The sequence below is a fragment of the Passer domesticus genome, chromosome 16, assembly GCF_036417665.1.
Source record: "Passer domesticus isolate bPasDom1 chromosome 16, bPasDom1.hap1, whole genome shotgun sequence".
Taxonomy (NCBI): Eukaryota; Metazoa; Chordata; class Aves; order Passeriformes; family Passeridae; genus Passer; species Passer domesticus.
Genome location: NC_087489.1, coordinates 13196267 through 13218523, shown reverse-complemented (window position 1 = coordinate 13218523; position 22257 = coordinate 13196267). Strand labels below are relative to the sequence as shown.

The window sequence follows — 22257 nt, the reverse complement described above, 5'->3', positions numbered from 1 at the left end:
AGCTGCAGCTCCCTGAGAGGCAGCACCTGAACCTGCCCGAGTCCCCCGGGGCACGGAGCTGCCGGGCAGGGGTTGGTGTGGGCTGCTGGGCAGGTGTCTCTATAGATATTCCTCCTAAAATCCATTCTAACCCTGCTCTCTGGCAGTTTGGAGCCATTCCCTGTGTGCTGTCCCTCCATCCCTGGAAATCCTCTCTCCATCTTTGCTCTTGGCTCCTCCAGGCCACACTGAGCTCACCCCAGAGCTTCTCCTGCCCAGTGAGCAATGCCAGCAGTGCCAGCAGAGCTGCCCCATCCCGTGCCCACCCTGGAGCCTCCTCTGGGCTCTCCCAGCAGCTCCAGCTCCTGGATGACTTCCACTGGAGTAAAATGGGCTGGAATTTGGCCAGGGGACCCCACAGCTGGAGCAGTGCAGAGCTGGGCTGTGGCTCTAACTTTCTCCATGTGCTGCTCCAAGAGACATCAGGGCTATCAATAATAACCCCAATCCACAAATCCACACCCGAGGAAGCAGCCTGTAGAGTCCCTACCACCAAAATCCTGATCCACGTCAGAAAACACCTCTTTTTTCCTACCCAAACAGAAGGAAGAGGGCACCAAGTTTGTTTCTTGCAATCCTTTTTTTTGGGTGGCTGAGCTGGGCTTTAATTGCTGAGAAAATGAGGGAAGTTTGCTGTGGGAGAGGTGAGCTGAAAAGTGGAGATAGCATTTCATTCATAAGCAGCAAGGTTAATGATTGCTCTTACTTTATCTGACAAAGAATTCCTCAGTATTGATCCAGCTCCCTCTAACAGGGATTTTGTGTTTCTTGCTTTGAAAGAAAAAATGAGTAAAATAAATAGCAACAGCACACAACAATGGAAATTCAGTCAGATTAAGCTCACAGCTTCTTTCCCTTTCTGGACACACACTGTGGAAGCCTGAAACTGCCTCCAGTTGGGAGAATTTTGCTGTTTCACAGGAGACTTCCAGCACTGGGGCAGCTTTCTGACAGAGGGAAGAGCCACAGGATAAAACACCACGTTTGCATTTACATTTCCTTTTACCTCTCGCCTTGTAAACCTGCATTAAATACAATTTCTGCATCAATATTGCATGATACCTCCCCAATCTCTTCTGCAACAGAACATCCTGTTTTGTATAATTAGACATTTGCCTTACAAACGGGAGGATTAATCTGCCTCAGACTTCCTCTGTGCCTGGAGGCCTTTGGAATCTTTCTAACCCCTCTGTAACAGAGCCCTCCTTCCCCTCCTGGCCTTTCTTCTTCAGCCTAATTATATTTCCCCTCTGTTTGCTGAGCCTGGGGAGGTTTTTGCAGGGCGCTGAGCACCCCCAGCCCCTCCAGGGTCTCCCCCAGGCTCTGCACGGTGCTGAGCCCACCCTGAGCAGGAGATGGGGCTGAGGGGGAGCAGGGGGCTCCATCCCATAATAGAGATGGCATTCCCCACCTGTCAGACCATTCCCTGTGCTCTGCCATCCCTCCAGGCTGGAACTGCAGCTGCTGGGCTGGCTGCAGGGCCCCTGTGCCTGCTGGCTCCTGGCTTGTGCTGCTCACTTTGCTGGGCAAACCCACGACAAGTTCACCTGCTTAAAAACGGCCTGGAAATGTTTTAGAAAGGAAATTTCACTTCATTTACAGGAGCATAAAATGTAAACGGATCCTGTAGGAGTAGAATGAAATCTTCTGCTGCACAAGTGACTTCAAGGAGTGGAAGGTTTTGGTCTCTAATTCACTCTGATGCAGACTCAAGCCTAGATTTTCCTTGCTTTATTTTAATCTAAAAATCCAATTTTCCTTGGTTTTCTAAGTAAGCTTTTTCTGTAGTTTGCCTATTTTAATGCACCTCACCTCAGTCCATCCCATCTTCAGGAATTTTTTTCACTTTCTGCAGCAGCAGAACAGAGAAAACAATAAAACCCAATTTCCTACATGTATTTATTGGGCTGCTTTAGTTTCCCTGGCACTCTGCTATGATAAATCTGTGTTCTGATGGCCTCCTCAGGAAAGGGGATTTTCAAACTGCCTGTGAATTTCAGGGTGATTAAGAAAATGAGTCAGCAGGATGTCTGCATGTGCAGGGTAGCCCTGCTCAGATCTGCTGACAGCTCTGGCATCTGAGGTCTTCATTCAGCATTTTCGAGCAGCCAGACCTTCTCCCTGAGCAAAGCTGAGCCCCAGGTGAAACCTGGGCTTTGAAACTCTCCCAGGCAGACGCTGCCAGTCCTTCCAGCAGCACCTACTCCTCCAGGGATGTCTGGGAATATTCCAGTTTTTCTGCTGCTCTGAGTCCAAGGCTTAGTCTGGGTTTACATCAGAGTAAAAGTGAGAGAAAATGTGACCCTGGAAGTTCCTCTCGCTCCCCCTGAGACCCCAGCTGTCAGCTGTCTGCAGATGTCATCATTAATCTTCACTAAACTACCCACAAATAGCTTGATATATCTCATATTTATGTTTATTCAAAATATTTCCAGGAAATATTCACATGTTTAACCTTCCTGTAAAAAGAGAGGTCAGGTGGATTAAGGCAAAAAAACAAGTACACACATTAACTGCTTTTAAAGCAGGTATTTGCATTTAAAACTTGTTATAAAGGAAAATTTAATTTTTATTTACTATTGTATTTCTGTTATATTTTTGTATGAATTCCAGCCTTTGGGGAGGGTGTCAGCAAAGCTTTCCTGCCTGCAGAAAGGGAGAGACAAATGCAGAAAAAGGATTTACACACCTGAACCACAAAATTTTGTGCATTTTGGGCTGAGGAGCTGCAGCTTGGAGAGCAGGGGCATCACAGCAGGGCTGTCCTTGCACAGGGCAAGTTCAGTAATTCCATCGTCTGAAGGGTTTGGATGGGGTTTGATTTTCCTCGTCAGCTGAATTCCTGACAGCAGAGGGAGAGATCAGACAGTTCTGAAGGAGCAAGCCTCAGTGTAAGCACTGATGGCAGCAACTGGGGATCTGATCTGGGAGTTATTTACTGACTGAGAAAAGTTCTGGGCTGGAATTGAGAAAATTCCTATTTATAATTGCATCATTTCAGGCCAAGTCCCACAGAGCTTGCTCAGGAACATTTCTAGGAGCTACAAGAAGAATTTGGGTATAAATCTGCTCATCAGTATTTGATCTTTCTGGACAATAACCTTTGGGGTTTTTTAGGTCAGTGCTTATGAGCAAATGGCATCACCACAGCAGAGCTCATCAGTTATTTACCCTTATGCAAAAGTGTCAGTGATTTCTGTTTCTGAACACATTTCCAAACTGCATCCAGGGACTCAAATCTGCATCTGAAACCTTTTGTTTCAAATGTCTCATTTGCCAAATGAGCTTAAAGCAATATTTAGCTGCTTTGTAGCTTTCTCTTGTTTAATTACCGCTGACTGCCTTTGTATGAAATGTCCCCAGTGGGCAAAATTCATCCCTGGGTAAACAGGCAGCAAGTGGGGAGGCTTAAAGCTCATTTAGCAATGCCTGCAATCATTTCTGTGCACACCCAAAACCTCTGTGCTGCTCACACACATCACAGCCCGCTGGGAGGTGAAGGATTCAAGTCAGTGCTAAAGAAAATCTTATTTTCACCAAGTGCTCACCCCTGAATTATTTGGAGCTTTCAAAGTCTCTCCTGCTCTTTGTTACTCTGGGAATAAAGCAGCTTTCAGGACATTTTAAACAGTGGAAAAATTCATATTTGCATTGAATGTGGGGAGAAAACTTACCAGTTGAGCATTCTGGAGCCTGACGGAGCCATTGATGCAGGGAGTGGAGCCTTGCACTGTGAATATCCACACCCCAAATCCTGGGAGGGGCAGGGCAGGCTCTGCCCAGGAGCTCTTTGAGGCTCTCCATCAGAGCAGCCCCTGGCTTTGGAGTTTCCCACATTTTCTTCTTTAAGATGAGCAGTTTCAAACGTGCTTGTGGTTTTTCTGAGCCATCAGCTTCTTGGAGGATTTTCTGAGGACTCTTCCAGCTTTGGTTGTTGCACAGTGAGCACCCAACAGCCCTTTCAAAAATGCACTTTTATTCTCTTTATTAACAGCATTTTCCCTCCTCCTAAAACTGGTTTGGATTAGAAAGGCATTAATTGAAACCAGAAACCAACATTCATAAGTGATATCAAAGCTTTTCTGCACAGAGCACCTTCCAAGTGACCACAGTTTTAATTTTACTGCTCATTTATAAAAATTAACAGCAGCACTCTGCCTGGTGCCTGCAGTTCAAGTAGGAAAGGGAAAAAAAAAATAGGAAAAGTGGAAAGCAAAGTTCAGCCACTGCCCTGGGATGTAATTGTCCATTTGTGGAAGTTACATTTTTTCCATTCTAGTGCTGGATAATCCCTGCTCTTTACATTATGGGTTAGAAACCCTGGGGGAATTCTGCCCCTGGGGAAAGATATTTGTATTTCAAGGTGGGAATTCCTGGAAAGCCCTTGTGAGTGGGAGCTCAGAGCCCTGCAGTGACCAGCTCCATTCCTTCCAGCATTTCCTGGGGCAGGTTCCAATGCTCTGAGGCTTTGGATAAAGGCAGGGATTTCTCCTGGGAGCCCCAGCCCGGGTGTGGGGCTGCTCTGAGCTCTGCCTCTGCTGAAGGCCACTCTTGTCCAACACCAGATACAGAAATTATCCTCCCTGCTCTGTCACCCTGCCAGAAATGTGCACTTTAAGGAAAAAACGTGCAAAGAAATCTCCTTTTGCTCCTGGAGCCAGTGGTTCTGACACTGCTGGGCCAGCAGCAGAGGAAACTCAGTGCAGATTTGACCCACAGCTCCACACAAATATTGAGATTAATTTCAGTGACCAGAACTTCTTATAACACCTTCACTAATAGTTCATATTCCAAAATATGCCAAAAAATCAGCTCTGTGGGGAAAAAATATGTAAAAATGTAAAAAAAAAACATGTAAAGATGTAAAAAACCTGCAGTTCTGGTAGGTCAGATTGTTCCTAAAGTAATATTTTCCACCAAGAGAAGCATCACCCAAAGCTTTTATGACTTTTGCAGGATAAACCCATCACCTGCTGAGGAGGGATTCCCAGGACATTATCCACAGGGAGCCTTGGAGCTCGTCTATATAATCCCCAATAAATGTTGAGGTGTAAAAAGCATTATTCTCTATGCCACTAAAACACAATAATACAATTTAAGGGAGCTGAAAACCCCAGCCTTGTGCTAAATAAGTTCAGAAATAAAGAATGAGGTATGGAGCAAGTTATTTTTACATATAAATCAGGATGTCTCAAGCTCCCAGGCACTGAAGGAGCAGCTTATTTAGGAAAATGGAATCAGCTCTCACGCCATAGGAAAGCTTTGTGCTCTCTGAAGGGGATAGAAGTCCATGCCAAGAAGGTATTTTTTAAAATTTTAATTATTTTTTTAATTAATGCTCCAGGATGTTCACACAAAGGCACAGATATCAACCACTGGGCAGGATATATTTTTAATTGGGAGAGGCCTTGCCAGTTGAGCTATGAAACAAGTACAAGCTGTTAAACAGAATAATGGAGAAGAAAGACTTGGGGGGAAAAGTAATGAGGGGAAAAAAAAAAGGAAAAAATCTTCAGTTAAAAGAGAGCAGGATTTTGGAGCTGAAAAACCATGAAACTTATCATGAGCATCACGAATGCTGCTCAGGGATGCAGGGATCCTGATGCCATGGGAATGGCTCTCAGATCCAGGGTTGTGTGACAGGAGTCCATGTAAATGAAGAGAATTCAGAATTTGGGGCTGTGCTCACACACATCCAGGGCTGATCACACACATCCCACGTAAATGAAGAGAATTCAGAATTTGGGGCTGTGCTCACACACATCCTGTGTAAATGAAGAGAATTCAGATTTTTGGGACTGTGCTCACACACATCCAGGGCTGATCACACACGTCCCATGTAAATGAATTCAGAATTTGGGGCTGTGCCCCCACACATCCCGTGTAAATGAAGAGAATTCAGAATTTGGGGCTGTGCTCACACACATCCCACGTAAATGAAGAGAATTCAGATTTTGGGGTGCTCTCAGGGCAGGGCACTGTGGGACAGGGCTGCAAGGAACCAAAAGGGAGCAGAATTTTCCTCTCTCAGGCAGAACGAGGGGTGGGAGCTGCAGACCCTGCAGTGCCACTGCTCTGGTGCTGACTGTCAGATTCACTTTTCTCTCAGCCCCCCCTGCTTGCAAACCTGGCAGGGAAATGCCAGATTTTGTCAATGCCCTTTTACAGCTGTTTGCTGCTTTTAATGCTAAACACAATTTTGTGTTTGCAGCTCTAGGCCTCCTTTTGCTCCCATACATTGAGCTCCAGGTAATTATTCGAATTAAAAACATGCAAAAGCCAACAAACACAACAGAAATATCTCCCCTTATAAAAACCGTGGATAATTCCCTCTCATGTCCATTCCTTAGATGCTTCAGGACAGTTTTTTATTTTGCTGCTCTGATGTTCTTCTCTTCTTGCTAATGCAAATCTTATATACTGATTCATTCCTGTAGCATTTATGGCAAATACATGACATTTGCTATAAAAAGTGCTATTTTTTCATCCTGCTTATTGGGACAAAGCAAAATAAAACACTCAGCCAGATACTTTCTTCATTACATAGTAAGTTTGCAATGTTTAATAACAAAATAAACAAGAATCTGTTTAAATATTCCCCTCTGTGGGTAACAGCTCCCCATTTCATTATAAAAATGTGTGAAGTATTCTTTAGAAATTAGATCATCATACAGAATAATGGAAATAATAATTAAAACTGGGTCAGAAGTCGGGGTATTCAAAGGAAAAGACTGAAAAGAGAAATTATAAAAGGTCAAAAGTGGGGGTTTTTTCTATATATGGGAATCTCAAGGTAAAAAGCACAAAACTGAGAGGCTCATCAGTGACCTGGGATATTACAGGTTAAATACCACATAAAATTACAGATTTGAAATAGAATGTCTCTCAAAATCAAGGTGTTCTGCTGCACAGGTGAGCTTGGCAAGGTGCTGCTTATCAACAATGAAAAAAAAACAATTAAAAATTGTTTCCTGGGCTCCTCCTTCCCTCACCTGCCCATAAAATGTGTGTTCTCATGGTGTGACTTCAGCACACGCCTTCCTGAACTCGCAGAGGAAGGAAGAGATCCACCCAAAGAGCTCCTGGGAGTCCAGGTCTGCTGGCTCCCCAAACCTCACCTGCAATTGGAAATAAAGAATATTTCACTTCAGCACACCTGAGTGATCCAAGCCAGGAGCTTAATGAAATTTCAACAGCAGAGAAAAGTGAAATTCCTCCATTATTGTTCATATTAATATAAAGAAGAAGAGGAAGAAGAGGTAAGAGAAGAAGGGGAAGAGGAGGAAGAGGCAAACTTTGAGCTGTCTGAAATCTCCAGGGAACTGAGATCCAAAATATCCCAAATAAAAGCGATCTAGGGGGCTGACACTGAATTACCTCAGTAACCTGGGTTAATGTCTCTGGCTGGACCACACATCTCCAGCTGGAGAGGAGAAAATTCAGCAAATCCTGAAGTTGTCTGGCTCTGCAGCTCGGAGGTGAATCCATTAATCAAAGAAAATGTGTACAAAATGTCCTAATCCCAGGACCAGGATATTGCTCCAGTTTCAGAGGTTATCACTGCATTTCTGTCCCTCTCCTTAAGATCTCTGACCACTGTTAAATATGGGATTTATTTCTTTTTCTGCAGCCAGCATAAATTTAAGGCAAGTGGGAATTTCTTGCACTCCCTTCCCCTCCTTTCTTCCATTTAAAAAAGAAATGTAGCTTTATTTTCATTGCATTTTAATGTGATATGTACCAGTACGTTGCTATAAAGCTTCTTCATTTCCTCACATCTTTTTGACAGCTGGGAGAGATCCCCTTCATATTTCTGAATTAAATCCTGTAATAAAATAGAACTTCTTAATTTGCTGTAGGAGCACAGATTAAAGCAGGAATTAAACAGCAGTGAAAACAAAATCATTCAAGGCAAAATTTTCATGTCATAAAAATTTCACATTTGACAAAAGAGAAGCACAAACATTCCCCTGCAAGTATTAAGACATCAAAGACAAAAAAAGGAATATTAACATTAGAGAATTTTAAGTGTATTATAAAATGACAAAACCTAAATCCATTCAGGATAAAGTGCAGAGCCAGAGAAGCATCACAAGGCCCTGATTTCCAGAATATTTGGCCTTTTTTTCCTGTGCAGCAAACACTGCCACTTCCAGGTGCTTAAGGGGCAGAAACAGGGCTCTAGAAACAAGCCTGGAAATAAAATTTCTTCATTTTGCCTTGTTTGTAACACCCAGATTTTTTTTTCTTTTTGAATTCTGAAAAACATTTAAAATTATGAGCTGGTATTGGGTTAAACTACAGAGCTAGTGTAAGGACTAATTAGAGAGTTAACTTGGTTTAAGTGATTATAAGTAGTTGGAGAATCAAAAGTAGGATCTTGAAAAGATATGTGTTTTATAGGTGATTATATAAAGAGATGATAAAGTATATGAAAATTGGTTATAAATACTACAATAATACTTTATAAATAATGTTTATTATACAAATCAGTAGATTTATATTATATAATTAATATATTAGCAGTAAGTGTTGGAGGAAATTTTTTTTTAAAACATTTATGCAGTATTAACTGTAGTAACTATTAATTAATGTTATTTACAGAAGACAAAACAACTGTGAAAGAAACTCCTGGAAGCACAAAGAGGTGTGGGACAGCAGAGGTGCACGTGGCCACTCAGAGTGGGGACACTGAGCTGCCAGCAGCCCTCCAGGGCAGGCTTGGGTGGGATTCCAGGATGAATTTCCCATCCAGAAGGATTCCCAGCCCTGGCACAGCTGCCCAGGGCAGGGCAGGGTTGAATTTCAGGATGAATTCCTCCATCTAAAAGGCTCTGCAGGGCTGGCACAGCTGCCCAGGGCAGGCTTGAGTTGGATTTTGGGATGAATTTGTCCATCCAAAAGGATTCCCAGCCCTGGCACAGCTGCCCAGGGCAGGGTTGTGTGGGATTCCAGGATGAATTTCCCATCCAAAAGGATTCCCAGCCCTGGCACAGCTGCCCAGGGCAGGTTTGGGTGGGATTTCAGGATGAATTTCCCATCCAAAAGGATTCCCAGCCCTGGCACAGCTGCCCAGGGCAGAGTGGAGCCCCCAGCCCTGCAGGGCTCAGGGGAAGGGGAGGTGGCATTTGGGGACAGGGGTCAGCTCTGCTGGCTTTGAATTCAGTGCTCCTCGAGGGCTTTTCCAACCTGAAGGATTGGAAATGATTGATGGATAATCAGGACTGGATGATCCTGTGGTCCAGGGCATGATCCTAAAGATGATTTTTAAGGTCCCTTCCAAACCATTCCATGGTTCTTTGATCCTCTCTAAACCCTCTTCTGTCTGAGGGCAGAAGAAATTCTTAAAAATTCACTCTAAAATTCCTGTTATCCCAAAGTGCTTCCCAAGGGCTGCCTGCTCCTCATCCTTGCCTGGGAAGGGAAAACAGGAGGTGCAGAAACCCTGAAAACCCTTCCCACACTGCAAATTACAACATGAGGCACCCTCAGAAGGGAATAAAAAGGCACTTTCCCTCAAATTCTCCTTATTCCCAGGTGTCAGCAATAACTCCCAGGTTACTCCTCCCTTACTCCAGCCCACGGGGAGGTTGTGCTTGATTTACCTTCAGTTCCTTGCAGAACTGGGACTCCTGGGGTGCTGCCTTGCTTGCTTTGGGTTTGAGGAGCCTCCTGCACTGGACAAGGTTCTCCAGTTCTTTTTTTAAAACTAACAAAAAGAACAGAAAATGAGGAATTTCACCAGCACGAAGAGCTGTCCAAAGGGCTGCAGTTGTCTCATTTAGGGCACAAGGAAAACAAAAGAGAATGTGGGTCTGCAATACATTTATCTAGGAGTATTGAGTTCCTGGTGGGAGGTAGAGCTCCTGAAGGAGGCATTTCCTCAGGGAAAAAATGTGATCACATCCCTCAAAGTGCAGGATAATGCAGAGCTCGAGAGTGTGGTAATGCTGCAGCCACAAACCTGACAATCCCTAGGCTGAGCACTGGGATCAGCCATGGAAATAACACCCTGAAAAGCCACATTTTGTGTAGGAAATTCTGGGTTCTTTTAAAAATAAAAGAATAAAGATCCCCTGTGGAACAGTAAGAAATCAGTAAGAATTCTTGTCAGCTGGGACAGAGGGCACAGCCTGGGCTCTGGGCTCCTCTGGCATCTCCCAGCCCGTGCTGGGCAGCTCCTGCAGCTCCTGCAGGCTGTGCCTGCAGCTGGCAGAAGCTGCTTCCCAGGATTTGGGTGCATCTCCTCCCTCTGTGCCCTGCTGGGACTGCCCTGGCACAGCAGGAACCCACGGAGGGAAGAGCCCAGGCAATCCCACCTGGCTGCCCTGCTGAACCCACCGAGCTCACAGGTCATGGGGCTGTGCCAGGGAGAGCTGGAAATCCATCCTACAAAATCCATCCTACAAAAACCATCCTACAAAATCCATCCTACAAAATCCATCCTACAAAATCCATCCTACAAAAACCATCCTACAAAAACCATCTCACAAAAACCATCTCACAAAAACCATCCTACAAAATCCGTCCTACAAAAACCATCCTACAAAAACCATCCTACAAAAACTATCCTACAAAAACCATCCTACAAAATCCATCTCACAAAATCCATCTCCCATTTCAACAACCTTGTTCTGCCCCTCCTGTTGATTTCACTGGTGCTGGAGTCCTTTTCAGAGAAGGAAACCAGTTTGTTTCCAGAAAGTTCTTGAACTGCAGAAGTTTCTCCTGCTGCACTCCCAGAGTCCCTCCCAGCCATCACTGTGATGGAGCACTTGTACCCCTTAACTTTTGTATTTTATGACAAACTCTATTTACCATGGCCAGTACATTTTTTTACATTTCTAAACCACCTGGACACACTTCAATATTCCTTTTCTTTTTTTAATTCCTCACAGTAGCATGGCAGGTTAAGCATCTCCATGGCAACACTTCACCTCAATGTTCTGAACCTTTAACACTCTTTACAAACTACAGAGGGGCAGTGAAAACCTGTTCCAAATGACTGCACAGTGCCTGAAAATCTGCCTGTGAATGTAGAATTTTACATTTTACATTTACATACCATCAACTTCAGCACTGAGGCCCTTCATGGACGCTGGAAAGGAAGAGGGGAAAATCATGATGATGACATTTATAATGATAATATCATTTATACAGTGAGAAGCACGGAAGGTGAAGGACTTATTTTTTTTATTTGTTGATTATTTTCCCCCTTTCCCTCCTCTCACCATCAGGAACAGCCTCAAACTCTGTCAGCTCCTGAGGAAAGGTGGCCAGCTCGGGCTGGTGCAGGAGGATCTGTTCCACCAGGGCGTGCAGAAGGGTGAACGTCCTGTCCCTGCCCCTCAGCAGAGAGAGCTGCAACAGAGCAGGGCAAAAACACCCTCAGCCATCAGCCCTCAAAAAGAAATAAAACACGGAAAAGGAACAGCAGAGATGCTGATAGAACCCAGGAGTCACTGTGATATTTTCTGGAAAAATCCCTTCGCCAGGATTTCTCTCCTGGGAAGCTGAGAAGCCTCAGAAAAAAAGGAAAACAATATTATCTAATGTGCTTCTGCTGTGTTTTGCTGCTTTAAAATGTGGTTTGGAGATTGTTTACCCACAGGTGAATTGTTTTTACTTATTGACCAATCACTGCCAGGCTGTGTCGAGGCTCTGGAGCAGAGAGTCACGAGTTTTAATTGTTACCCTTTAGCTTTCTGTCTGTATCTTTTCTCTATTCTTTACTATAGTTTTAGTATAGTATTCTTAGTTTTAGTATAATATTCTTATAATATAATATAATATAATATAATATAATATAATATAATATAATATAATAGATATAATAAATATAATAAATGTAATATAATATAATAAATATAATAAATATAATATAATATAATATAATATAATATAATATAATATAATATAATATAATATAATATAATATAATATAATATAATATAATATAATATAATATAATATAATATAATCTTTCTAAGAACATGGAGTCAGATTCCTTCCTTTCCTCACCATCATGTGGGGACCCCAAAAATACCACACCCAGGTATGTTTGGCAAGAACAGAAAACAACAGAATCCAACTTCTGCTTTTCATGTTGCTGCTTCACACACGTTCCTGGCTCACACCTGCTGTCTAACCAGGGCCTGCAGCCCACACAGCTCCTCATGCCAAGGGATTTTAATACCAGGGCAGGCAGCATTTTGATATTCTGGCTCGTTAGAGGCACATGCAGCAGCACAGAGCCAGAGCTGCTGCCTGCATGGGGAGCACAGCTTGTGGTCCCAGGCACCAGAGGATTCAGTGCTCAGAGCAGTTTATTCTCCTCTAACCCAGGGCAGGTGGTAAAATCTGAGCTCCTCATTAGGAGTTATTGCCTCTCTCCGCACTGAAAAGAATTAAATTTATTATTTTATGGCATTAATGTGCTAACAATATTAGGATACTAATGCTAGCAAACCTTAGAACAGGATGATTTTAATCAGAAGAAGATGTTCACTCACTTTGGCCAGAGATGACAGTCGGAATCCTTTGGCCACCTCTTTCCCAGCTTTTTCATTCAGGTGGTTCCCCATGGCTAAGATGTACTCCAAGACAGCAACAAACTTGGGGCTGGACTGCAGCTGCTTGCTGGCTTGGATGTTCTGGATGATCAGCTGGAACACACAGACCTTTGTCACCACGATATTGTCTGAAAAATACCTTGGCCAGGATTTTTCTCCTGAGAAGCTGAGAAAAATTCTCAGAAAATAAATGTAAACAATGACTATTTGTTTGGATATGAGGTCTGGAGGTTGTTTACCAACAGGTGATCTTTGATTGTTCCATGTGAATTGTTTTTGCTTAATGACCAATCCCAGTGTTGGATTCTCTGCGTCTGTCACAGGTTTTTGTTATTCATTCCTTTTTTCCTTTCCTCTCCTCACCTTCTGATGTATTCCTTTCTCTCTATAGTTTAGTATAGATTTAGTATGTAATATAATATAATATAATATAATATAATATAATATAATATAATATAATATAATATAATATAATAATCAGCCTTTTGAGAACATGGAGTCAGATTCATCTTTTCCCTTGTCCTGGGACCCACAAACACATGGACAGACCTTCCTCAGACAGACTGAAAATGGGGATAAACCTGTGGTGTCTGTGCCCTCTCTGCCACCCCTCTCTGTCCCCACCTGAAGCCCCTCCCTGTCCCAATCCTGTCACCCTGTTCCTTTGAGTTCTTCTAAGCCTTCTGATGTTGATATTCTTGTAACAAACTTTCTCACAGACTTTATATAAATAATTGGTTTGCATTCTTTTCTGGAAGAGGAGAAATCTGATGGGCTCTTGGTTTGTGCAGTGCCATTGGAGAGGTGGCACCTCCAATCACTGTCACCTTTGGAAATCTACAAATGTTGGAGTCAGAACTAAACTTCCCTCTTTTTCACCTTATTAAACCCATTGGCCACGTCTTTCTATTTTGTGTCCTAGAGTGCCAAAATCCCTCAGGGATTTTCAGCAGGGCCAAACTCCCCCAGACAAAGCTGTGCTGGCACAGCCAGCCCAAAAGGAGTCACATCCTTTGTGGCTGCCAAAACAACTGCAGCTCCTGTGCACAAAAAGGCTTTTGCTGTTGGGGTGCCCAAATTCCAGGGATCAGGGGAAGCAGGGTATGGAGCTCCATCCTTCAGCTCCCTCCCTTCATTTACACCAGCTCAATGCTCTTATCAAAATTCTTAGCACAGTTTCCCCACAAGGAAGAATAATAATTTCCTGTACTCAAACTCAGTATAATTCAGTTTTCCCAGGGAAGCCACCTCCCTTCTAGGACTATAGGTACAGGAGGGGATTTTGTTTTCAGTTTAAAAATCTGTATTTTTTTAGTACCACACCTCTTTTCATCAGTCACCAACACAGAAATTTAAAAACAGGGAGAGGATGAAGCACATGGGTGCACTGAAAGCTGTTGTTAAAGCATTTATAGCCCAGCTCAGGGCCAGAAGTTGCTGAAAGCCAAAATTGACATTGTCCCTCAGGATTTTAGGTGTATATTTTGTGGTTTAAAATACGTGCTAGCATGTATAAGAACACACTTAGACACTAATTAGCTCTTCAGTGAACATTAAATATCCATCAAAGCAAACAGTGCGTGGATTAATTTACAAATATTCAATATTTGGCTTTAGTGGAAGACAGCAGAGGTGCAGCTGCACCAGGCAGGGTCAGGAATGTCTGCATCTCCCCCGTGCTTCCCATCTGCTCCTCTTCTGAGCTTCCCTCTCTGCTACTGTGCTTTTAATCACAGCCAGGCAAAGGATAACTCACAGAACTTTCACATTTTATTTTCATTCCCGTGCAGAACGAGGGCAAAACCTCTGAAGCATTTTTGTGGTGTGGAAATGCGTGTTTTGCATCAAAGCATGGACAAAACCTGGCAGGTAAGGCAGGGTCCAGTCACGAGAGTGGCACTTGTTTGTTTGCATCCCCCCAGCCTTAGTCACCCTGGGAAAAGGCAGAGAAGACTTGAGCCCTGGCTCCCAAAAATTCCAGTCCAGAGCTGTCATCCTTAGGGGGAACAGCTCCTTCAGTCTTCAGGAAATAATAAATTTCTTGGAGATTTGTCAAATAAACTTCCTCCTTGCCTTAGACTGTTTCTTTCAGAGGCCAGAACCTCCCCACAAAGGGAATTGAATTTTAATGGTGAAATTCACTTCTGTCTCACCCAAAGGAGGAAAGTTTAATATCTCCAGTAAAATTTTGAAGATCTTTTCCTGTTCTTTTCTCTCTCTCTTGTGGAAGTCTGTTCTGCTGCCACACCCATTACCCTGAACCTTGGTGGAATAAGGACAATATCAATCACACAAGTGGAAAAAAAACCAAAAAACAAACAAACAACAAAATAATCCTCCCAAACTACACAGCCTTGAAATCTGTGATTTGGACCTCTCTTATCAAGCTGCCAGGATGACAGGCACACCAGGAGGGCTCCAGTACTCACGGGCTCCAGGTCTCTGATGCTCTCGGGGAGCTCACGGACGCTGAGCAGCAGATCCAGCCTCTGGCCCAGCTGGGGGATTTTACACATCTGCACAGAATGGAGCAGAACAGGAATAAAAAACTCACATTTATACCAGAACATGCATATTCCTTTCATTATTGACTGAGCAATTCAGCTGTTTGTCTAATTTCTGTGCTCATTTATTCATTTTGTTCTTGGCCTTGACCCTGTGGATACACTCTGGGACATGCCTGCAGATTCACTGTGTGCTGCTGGGCAGACATGATTGAAATCAAGTGCAGTCCTTTCTTGTGAGCAAAAATGGTTTAAAAGCTATAATTTTATAGATTATGGCTTCTAGATTTTGGGAATCTAGATTTAGATCAGGATAAATGCTCTGTAGGAAGAGGAGGGAGTGTGACTTGGAGACACAAAGGGATCCACTGTTCTCTTTTTGTCATCTACCTGTCCCAAGTCTTCATCAGAATAATCCTTTCATTCTGATTCTGGGTGAGACTGTAAATCTGGGTTCTAAACAACAGCTTCTTGCAGTGGTTTTAGCTTGGAGAATGTCCTAAAAATAGGATGTGGTGTCTTTTAGCATTGAAACTCCTCACCTCTAACATAAACTGGTCAACCACGTGCAGCTCTGAGCAAGGCCCCTTGAAGGACAGGTACCTTTCTGCATCTTTGGGTGTGGGCAAATATCTGTAAAGAGAAAATTAAAATTAGGGCTCCTCTTCATTCTGATAAAATAATTCTGCCATTCCTTGCCCTGGAATTTCCTGCATTTTGTGTGGTTTGTGTGGTTCATATTTACTGCTTATCCTTTGGAGGCATTTGAACCAACTGGGAGATGGGAAGCAAGAGTGATCTGCAGACACCTCTGGATATGTGGAGATGATTCCATGTAGATAAGGCTTGAAAACAGCCAGAATGTCCACCTGCAGACGTTCAGGGGATTTAGAGTGACAGAATACTTTAGAAAAGCTGAAACCATGAGGCAGAGGAGTTCAGGCCCTGATTTCCAAAGAGGCTGGATCCTTTCTTATCTCTGTTATCAAAGAATCACAGAATATCCTGGGCTGGAAGGAACCCACAAGGATCATCTTTGTAATCACAGAATATCCTGGGCTGGAAGAAACCCACAAGAATCATTTCTGTTATCACAGAATCACACAATATTCTGGGCTGGAAGGGACCACAAGGATCATCTCTGTTATCAAAGAATTATAGAATATCCTGGGCTGGAAAGGAGCACAAGGATCATCTTTGTTGTCTCATAATCACAGAATATCCTGGGCTGGAAGGAACCCACAAGGATCATCCTGTCCCCTCCTGGCTCAGACACCCCACAACCCCAGCCTGGGAGGGTTTCTCTTCTTTATCATGATTTTTACAGATTTTTTTACTTGCTGAAACAGTGACAGCACAAAACACAGACCCACATCCTCCTCCCGAGGCCGCAGAATATCCTCCAGGGCCACAGATTTTCAGAAGATTGATGTTTTCAAACATGCCTCCACTTGGAAAAACAAACACAGCAGCACAGCTGCCTTCCTTTGGAGGTCTTGCTGCCTGTCTGAGCCACACTGGGGGAATTCACAGCATTTCTTCAGAAAAGCTGAATCCGTGTCACAGCTCACATGTGAGCAGAGTAAAGAAGCTGAAATAAGTATTCAGGTCTGCTCTCTTTACTTTCTCTTAAAACAAACTTCTAAATTTGCAGCAAGAGTGATTAAACATTCATGGGCAGAGCTATGCATTTCCAGGAAAAGTCAGGGAATTGACTCAAACATGGAAAAAAGCAAATATTTTAGCACGTTAAGCACAGGACAAGCACTAAGACTTATTTTGCTGTTGTCAATAATTAATATGACATTTCAATTGTAAAATTGCTGGGGTTTGAATTAACTCTGGATTGTAGCAGATGAAAATGTAATCCTTTCAGCCCACTTTACCATTAAGAAAAAAAAATGAATTTTCATTTAAAAATAAGTTAGCTGTTGGCAAATGAAAGGGTGTTTACTCATCATTAAAAATAGTTTGAGCTTTTAAGCAAATTCATAGAACGTATTTCAAAAGGTGACAGCAAACATCTTCATTTAATCAAGAGTCTGATACCCCATAAAATTCTTTAGCTGCATTATGCATAGAAAATGGAAATAACAGATTATCTGGAAGGTTTAAAGCTTAAAGCATTAAACAATGGGAGCCATGAGAAAGGAGGCACAAAACCACGTGAATGCATTCCATAAATATCTTTGTACATGAATGCAGCTCTAATGGAATTTGCACAATGAAAAAGATTCCTATTCCTCTGAAAAAAAATTAAGTTTAGAGAGGCATGGAGTGCTTTGCTGGTAAGACATGAGGATAAAGAACCATCCAGAGATGGAGAGGTTTCTGTATCAAATTTATTCTGGAATTTCCCAATGATATCCCACCACTTCCACTGGATACATGAGCAGGACACTCTGCCTTGAAAATGGAATTTTGGCTTTGACTTTAAGTATTTTTCACTCTCCAATAGCAGAATTTTGACATCTTTAAGTAATTTTCTCTCTCCTGATGCCTTGGGTTTTAGCTTTTATGTTTTTCAGGTTCTGTGCTGCTTTAGTGTGTGGGTCTGGGTTCACATCAGGGGATGGTGAGCTCTGCACAGAGCAGGGACACAAAACAATTCCTGCTCTGGTCAGTGACGAGTTTTTATTATTCATTCTTGTTAAGCCTTCTGATGTATCCTTTCTCTATAGTTTAGTATCGTTTTAGTATAGCATTAATGTAATTAATATAATATAATTAATATAATTAATATAATATAATTAATATAATATAATATAATATAATATAATATAATATAATATAATATAATATAATATAATATAATATAATATAATATAATATAATATAATATAATATAATATAATATAATATAATATAATATAATATAATATATCAGCCTTCTGAGAACATGGAGTCAGATTTATCTCTTCCCTCATCCTGGGACCCTCACAAACACCACTCAAGCCTTCATTTTGAGATGAATTTCGACTGTTTCAGTTACACTCAAAACTCTTGGGGTGGAAACAAAAATTCTGTTTCCTCTCAGTGCAAGATTTGCACATGGATTCATCGATTTTGGCAGTAAATAACAATCCCAGGGACAGAATCCTTGAAGCCAGATAGCATGGCTTGAATCCTTGAAATTATACAGCACAGAGCAATACAACAATCAATACCCCTTACACATTCCACTGCTGGGAATATTCCCTCAGCATTATTGCCATCAAAGAAAGACTTCAAGGAAAAAAGTATGATATTTCAAGCTTCATTGCCATCATCATTATTATTATTATTGTCTGATGGCAAAGAGCCCAGAGGCCATAAATCAGTGGTGCCACAGCAATTTCAGCAGCCTGGAGATCCTGGACTGAGGCTGCAGTGCCAGGACTGAATCCTGAGTGTGAGAATTCACTTGTGGGGAATTTTGGAAGGAATTTGAGAAGGGATTTTTGAGTTGAGTTTTGATGATTTTTCAGTTTATTTTTCTTATTTTCTACGCAGGTAGGAAGGGTGAGTTCAGCTCACATCGTTACAGCACGGTTCAGAAGGTCACTAGACCCTTAGTTACATGACTTTTTGAGCAGTTATTGACTAATAAAACACAGCAATTCCCCCCAAAATTACCTTCTCAGCGCTGTAATCTGCTCATCTGTGAGCCCACCACTCTCCTCGTGGATGATGAAGAGTTTGTCCTTCAGCTCACTCGGTTTTATACGGAAACTTTTAAGAAAAATGTCTGGAGAAAAAGGATTCTGGGTTACTTGGAAGGAAATGCTCAAGGGAAGGGAAATCACCAAAGTATCTCATCCTATGCTTAGCAGAATTTAAAAAACATTTTAAAAAAAAACCCCAAATAACCAAAATATAAAATATTTAGCAGCTGCTACCATAAGGCAAAATCTCAATCTTCATATTTTCTTTAAATTTACAGAGCAACCATCAAGGAAAAACAAATCTGAGGATGATTTTCTTGTCTCTTCCTGATACCTGCTCCCTGTGTGGCAGGAATTTCTTTTTTCAACAAGAATCCATTAGAGAACTTTGCTTTTATTTGTATTTTCTCCCACACTGGCCTTGAATTTAGTGTGGAGATCTCTCAGAACTCTCATTTTCCTCTGGTGTTCCACTCAAAATCTCTCTCAGAATTTGGAACCTACTGGCATTTTGGAGCTTCATCTTTTTATTCATTAATTTAAGGACTGTGGTTTGCAGCACTTGCAGGAAGATTAATCAGAACTCTCAGGATCAAATTAACTTTTGATCTGAGTAATGTCCATTATAATAAGGACATGCCAAAACCCTCACTGATGAGGATAAGATTAAGAAAGGGATGTAGAACGTCTCTGTGAAAAACTGTGAGAGGAACAGGATCAAAAGGAGGAATTGTGTTATTTGCAAAGCAAAAGAAAGACATTTCCTCAAAGAAACTGCAATAATTTAGTAGATAAAAGTGCTATTACAAGATTCTTTTATCTGCAACAGCACTTTGCCATCACTCTTCCTTTTAACCCTTCAAACTGTTAGTCAAGGGATGCAGTAATTCTGAGATATCTCCATTTACATGTCCCAATTAAAACTTTACATGCTCTCTAAAAAACATTTTTTCTTATTCATATTCATCAAGATGAAATCATTAAAACTTCAGAACTGACTGCCCCAAATTCTTTACACATGTAACCATCTTAAAGCATCTCTAGGTTATAGAAATTTTTTGGAAAGGCATCTTTGTAGCAGAAATCAGAGTGCTCTTTGAAGAACAATTACTGCTGCTCCTTTAACATCTGCCTCTCCTCACCAAGGGAATTAAAAGAGCTCCACAATGTTTTATCAGGAAGAGCAGGACTGGGTGTTGAGCTGCTTCATTAGCTCTGAAAGGCTGCTCTAGGTCAGGCTTTGGGTGGAATCCCACCTGAAGCAGGAGAGCAAAGGGTTGTGGAGTCCTCAGCCAGGGATTCCTGCCCTGGAGCTGCCCCAAAGGCTCCTCACCCCAACCCACCCCCCTGCAGGGATCCCTGACCCCAGTGCAGCTCAGCTCTGTGAGTTCTGCCTGCCAGCCTGCTCCTGGGGGCTCTGCAGCCCACAAAATGGGAAAAGCCTTCGTAGTCAGAGGCTTAAATTGACTTTACAGGTGCTGGGGATGATTTACACATCTGCCCCAGGACAGCAGCATCACTGCTCAGTGCCACGGCCAGGTTTGGACCAAAAAAAAGCAGCTTGGGGGTTTGTCTGTACTTTGGAGCAGCTGAGCCCTGGGGTCTTGTTTTACAAAGACAGAAGCACTGAATGAAAAGAGGATTTGCACCCAGATCACTGCCTGGGCAGGGGCAGAAAGCACAGACAGCAAACGCAGGCAGAGCTCAGCCCAGGCTGCCGGAGGAGCACCAGCCCCTGCTGATCCACTCACTGAAGTTGTGCGCAACTTTTCTGTCCAGCAGGATGTGCTGATTCACGGGAGGCTCGCTGCCCAGAGGCACTGCTGTGTCCTGGATCTGGAACTGCTCACACAGCCTGCACACATCTATTTTCCTCTTGCACGGGTCACACGATCCCCAGACAGATTTTTGAATCTAAAAATACAGGAGGGACAGAGGGTAAACAAAAAGCCAGAATAACAGAGGCTCTTTGTTCCGGGCAAACACAGAGAGGAGCATCCAGGTCATTTTGTGGCACGGCTGGATTCCTGTAACTGCCCACGCCACATGGGCTGCAATATTTAGGTTTTTTCCCGTTAACGGCTGCCCTCGGTTTCATCCTCACCTTGTCACAAGGAACGACATCCCAGTGAAAGGCTTTGGTCCTCTTTGCTGCTGGAGGGGCACTGCAGGGCTGTGGGAGGGCAGGTGGGGCTGGTGGCACCTCGGCCCTGCCCAGGGCAGGTGGCAGAGCTGGGGCTGCCTGCCCCTCTGCAGTCCCTGCCAGGGCTGCTGCAGGCTTGCTCAGGCTGCTCCTTGCAGAATTCCCACCAAAGTTGGGCGTCTCCTCTCTCTGCTCATCCACAGGCACAATGAATTCCTCATAGTCAGCTTCGGGGGAGCTGCATCCCTGGGAGCCCCCCGGGGTGGCAGCGCTGCCAGGCTGGCAGTGCCGCTCCAGCAGGGCCAGCCAGTCCCTCTGCAGCCTGGCAGCAGCCTCTGGCCTGCTGCTCTGGACACTCAGGGGTATCCGCAGCCTGGAAGGGAGAAATGGCACCCAGACACAGCAGCAAGAGAGAACAGCACCCTGCCCAGCCAGCTCCTGCACCCGCCAGAGCAGCCCAGGGCTGCTGGCTCTGCCCTTCTCAGGGTTCTCTGCTCTCCAGAGCTGAGGTTTGGCCATGCAGGGGCTGTGCAGTGACCCCTCCATGCCTCCTCTCCCCCTCGGGAAGCAGCAGTGTGTTACAGGCACTCAGAACCTGCCCACGTCCATCCCTGCATGAGCCATCTCCTGTCCCACCAGCTGCTCTGGGCAGGATTGCCACGGACCAGCTCAGTTCCACTTTGGATTCCTCCTGAGAATGCTCCCCAGAGCTCTGCACAGCAATGGGAGGGGTAATCCTTGTGATTGTGGTGGCCTCATTCCTCCAGGAATGTTGTTTTACTCTGGGCCATCCTCTGCTGCCTGAGCCTGTTTGCAGCACTCAGAATTTGGAACCTACCGGCATTTTGGAGCTTCATCTTTTTATTCATTACTTTAAGGACTGTGGTTTGCAGCACTTGCAGGAAGATTAATCAGAACTCTCAGGATCAAATTAACTTTTGATCTGCGTAATGCCCATTATAATAAGGATATGCCAAAACCCTCACTGATGAGGCTAGACACCTCTGTATGGGATTCAAGGCAACCCCACAGCAGGAGAAATGACAAGGAGGACTCCATCGATATCAGAGGCTAATTAATTACTTTATTATACTATATTATTCTATATTATATTACACTACATCTAAACTGAGTCTACACAAGAACTCAACCAGATCTCGTGGCTGTCTCCTGACCAACAGGACACAGCTTGCAGAGATTGGTCAAAGAAACAAAACCCCATCACTCTGGGTAAGCAATCTCCATACTCCATTCTACTTCTGCACAAACACAGGCACAGCAGATGAAATAAAAATTGTTTTTTCTTTCTCTGAAGCTCCTCACTGCAATTCCCAGAAAACATCCCTGGGAAGATG

The 22257-nt window shown here is 43.3% G+C and overlaps 1 protein-coding gene across 1 annotated transcript; it reads right to left on the bottom strand.

The window, feature by feature from the left end:
* Positions 1 to 6570: 6570 nt before the first annotated feature.
* On the bottom strand, positions 6571 to 22147 carry LOC135281997 (uncharacterized). The gene is made up of 11 exons (XM_064391417.1): positions 20864 to 22147; positions 20511 to 20673; positions 18731 to 18842; positions 15658 to 15748; positions 15041 to 15127; positions 12552 to 12704; positions 11271 to 11400; positions 11105 to 11137; positions 9645 to 9748; positions 7781 to 7864; positions 6571 to 7157 (listed from the first exon to the last, which is right to left on the bottom strand). The coding sequence occupies exons 1-11, from the start codon at positions 21446 to 21448 to the stop codon at positions 7053 to 7055; spliced, it is 1647 nt and encodes a 548-aa protein (XP_064247487.1). The 5' UTR covers positions 21449 to 22147; the 3' UTR covers positions 6571 to 7052.
* Positions 22148 to 22257: the final 110 nt, after the last annotated feature.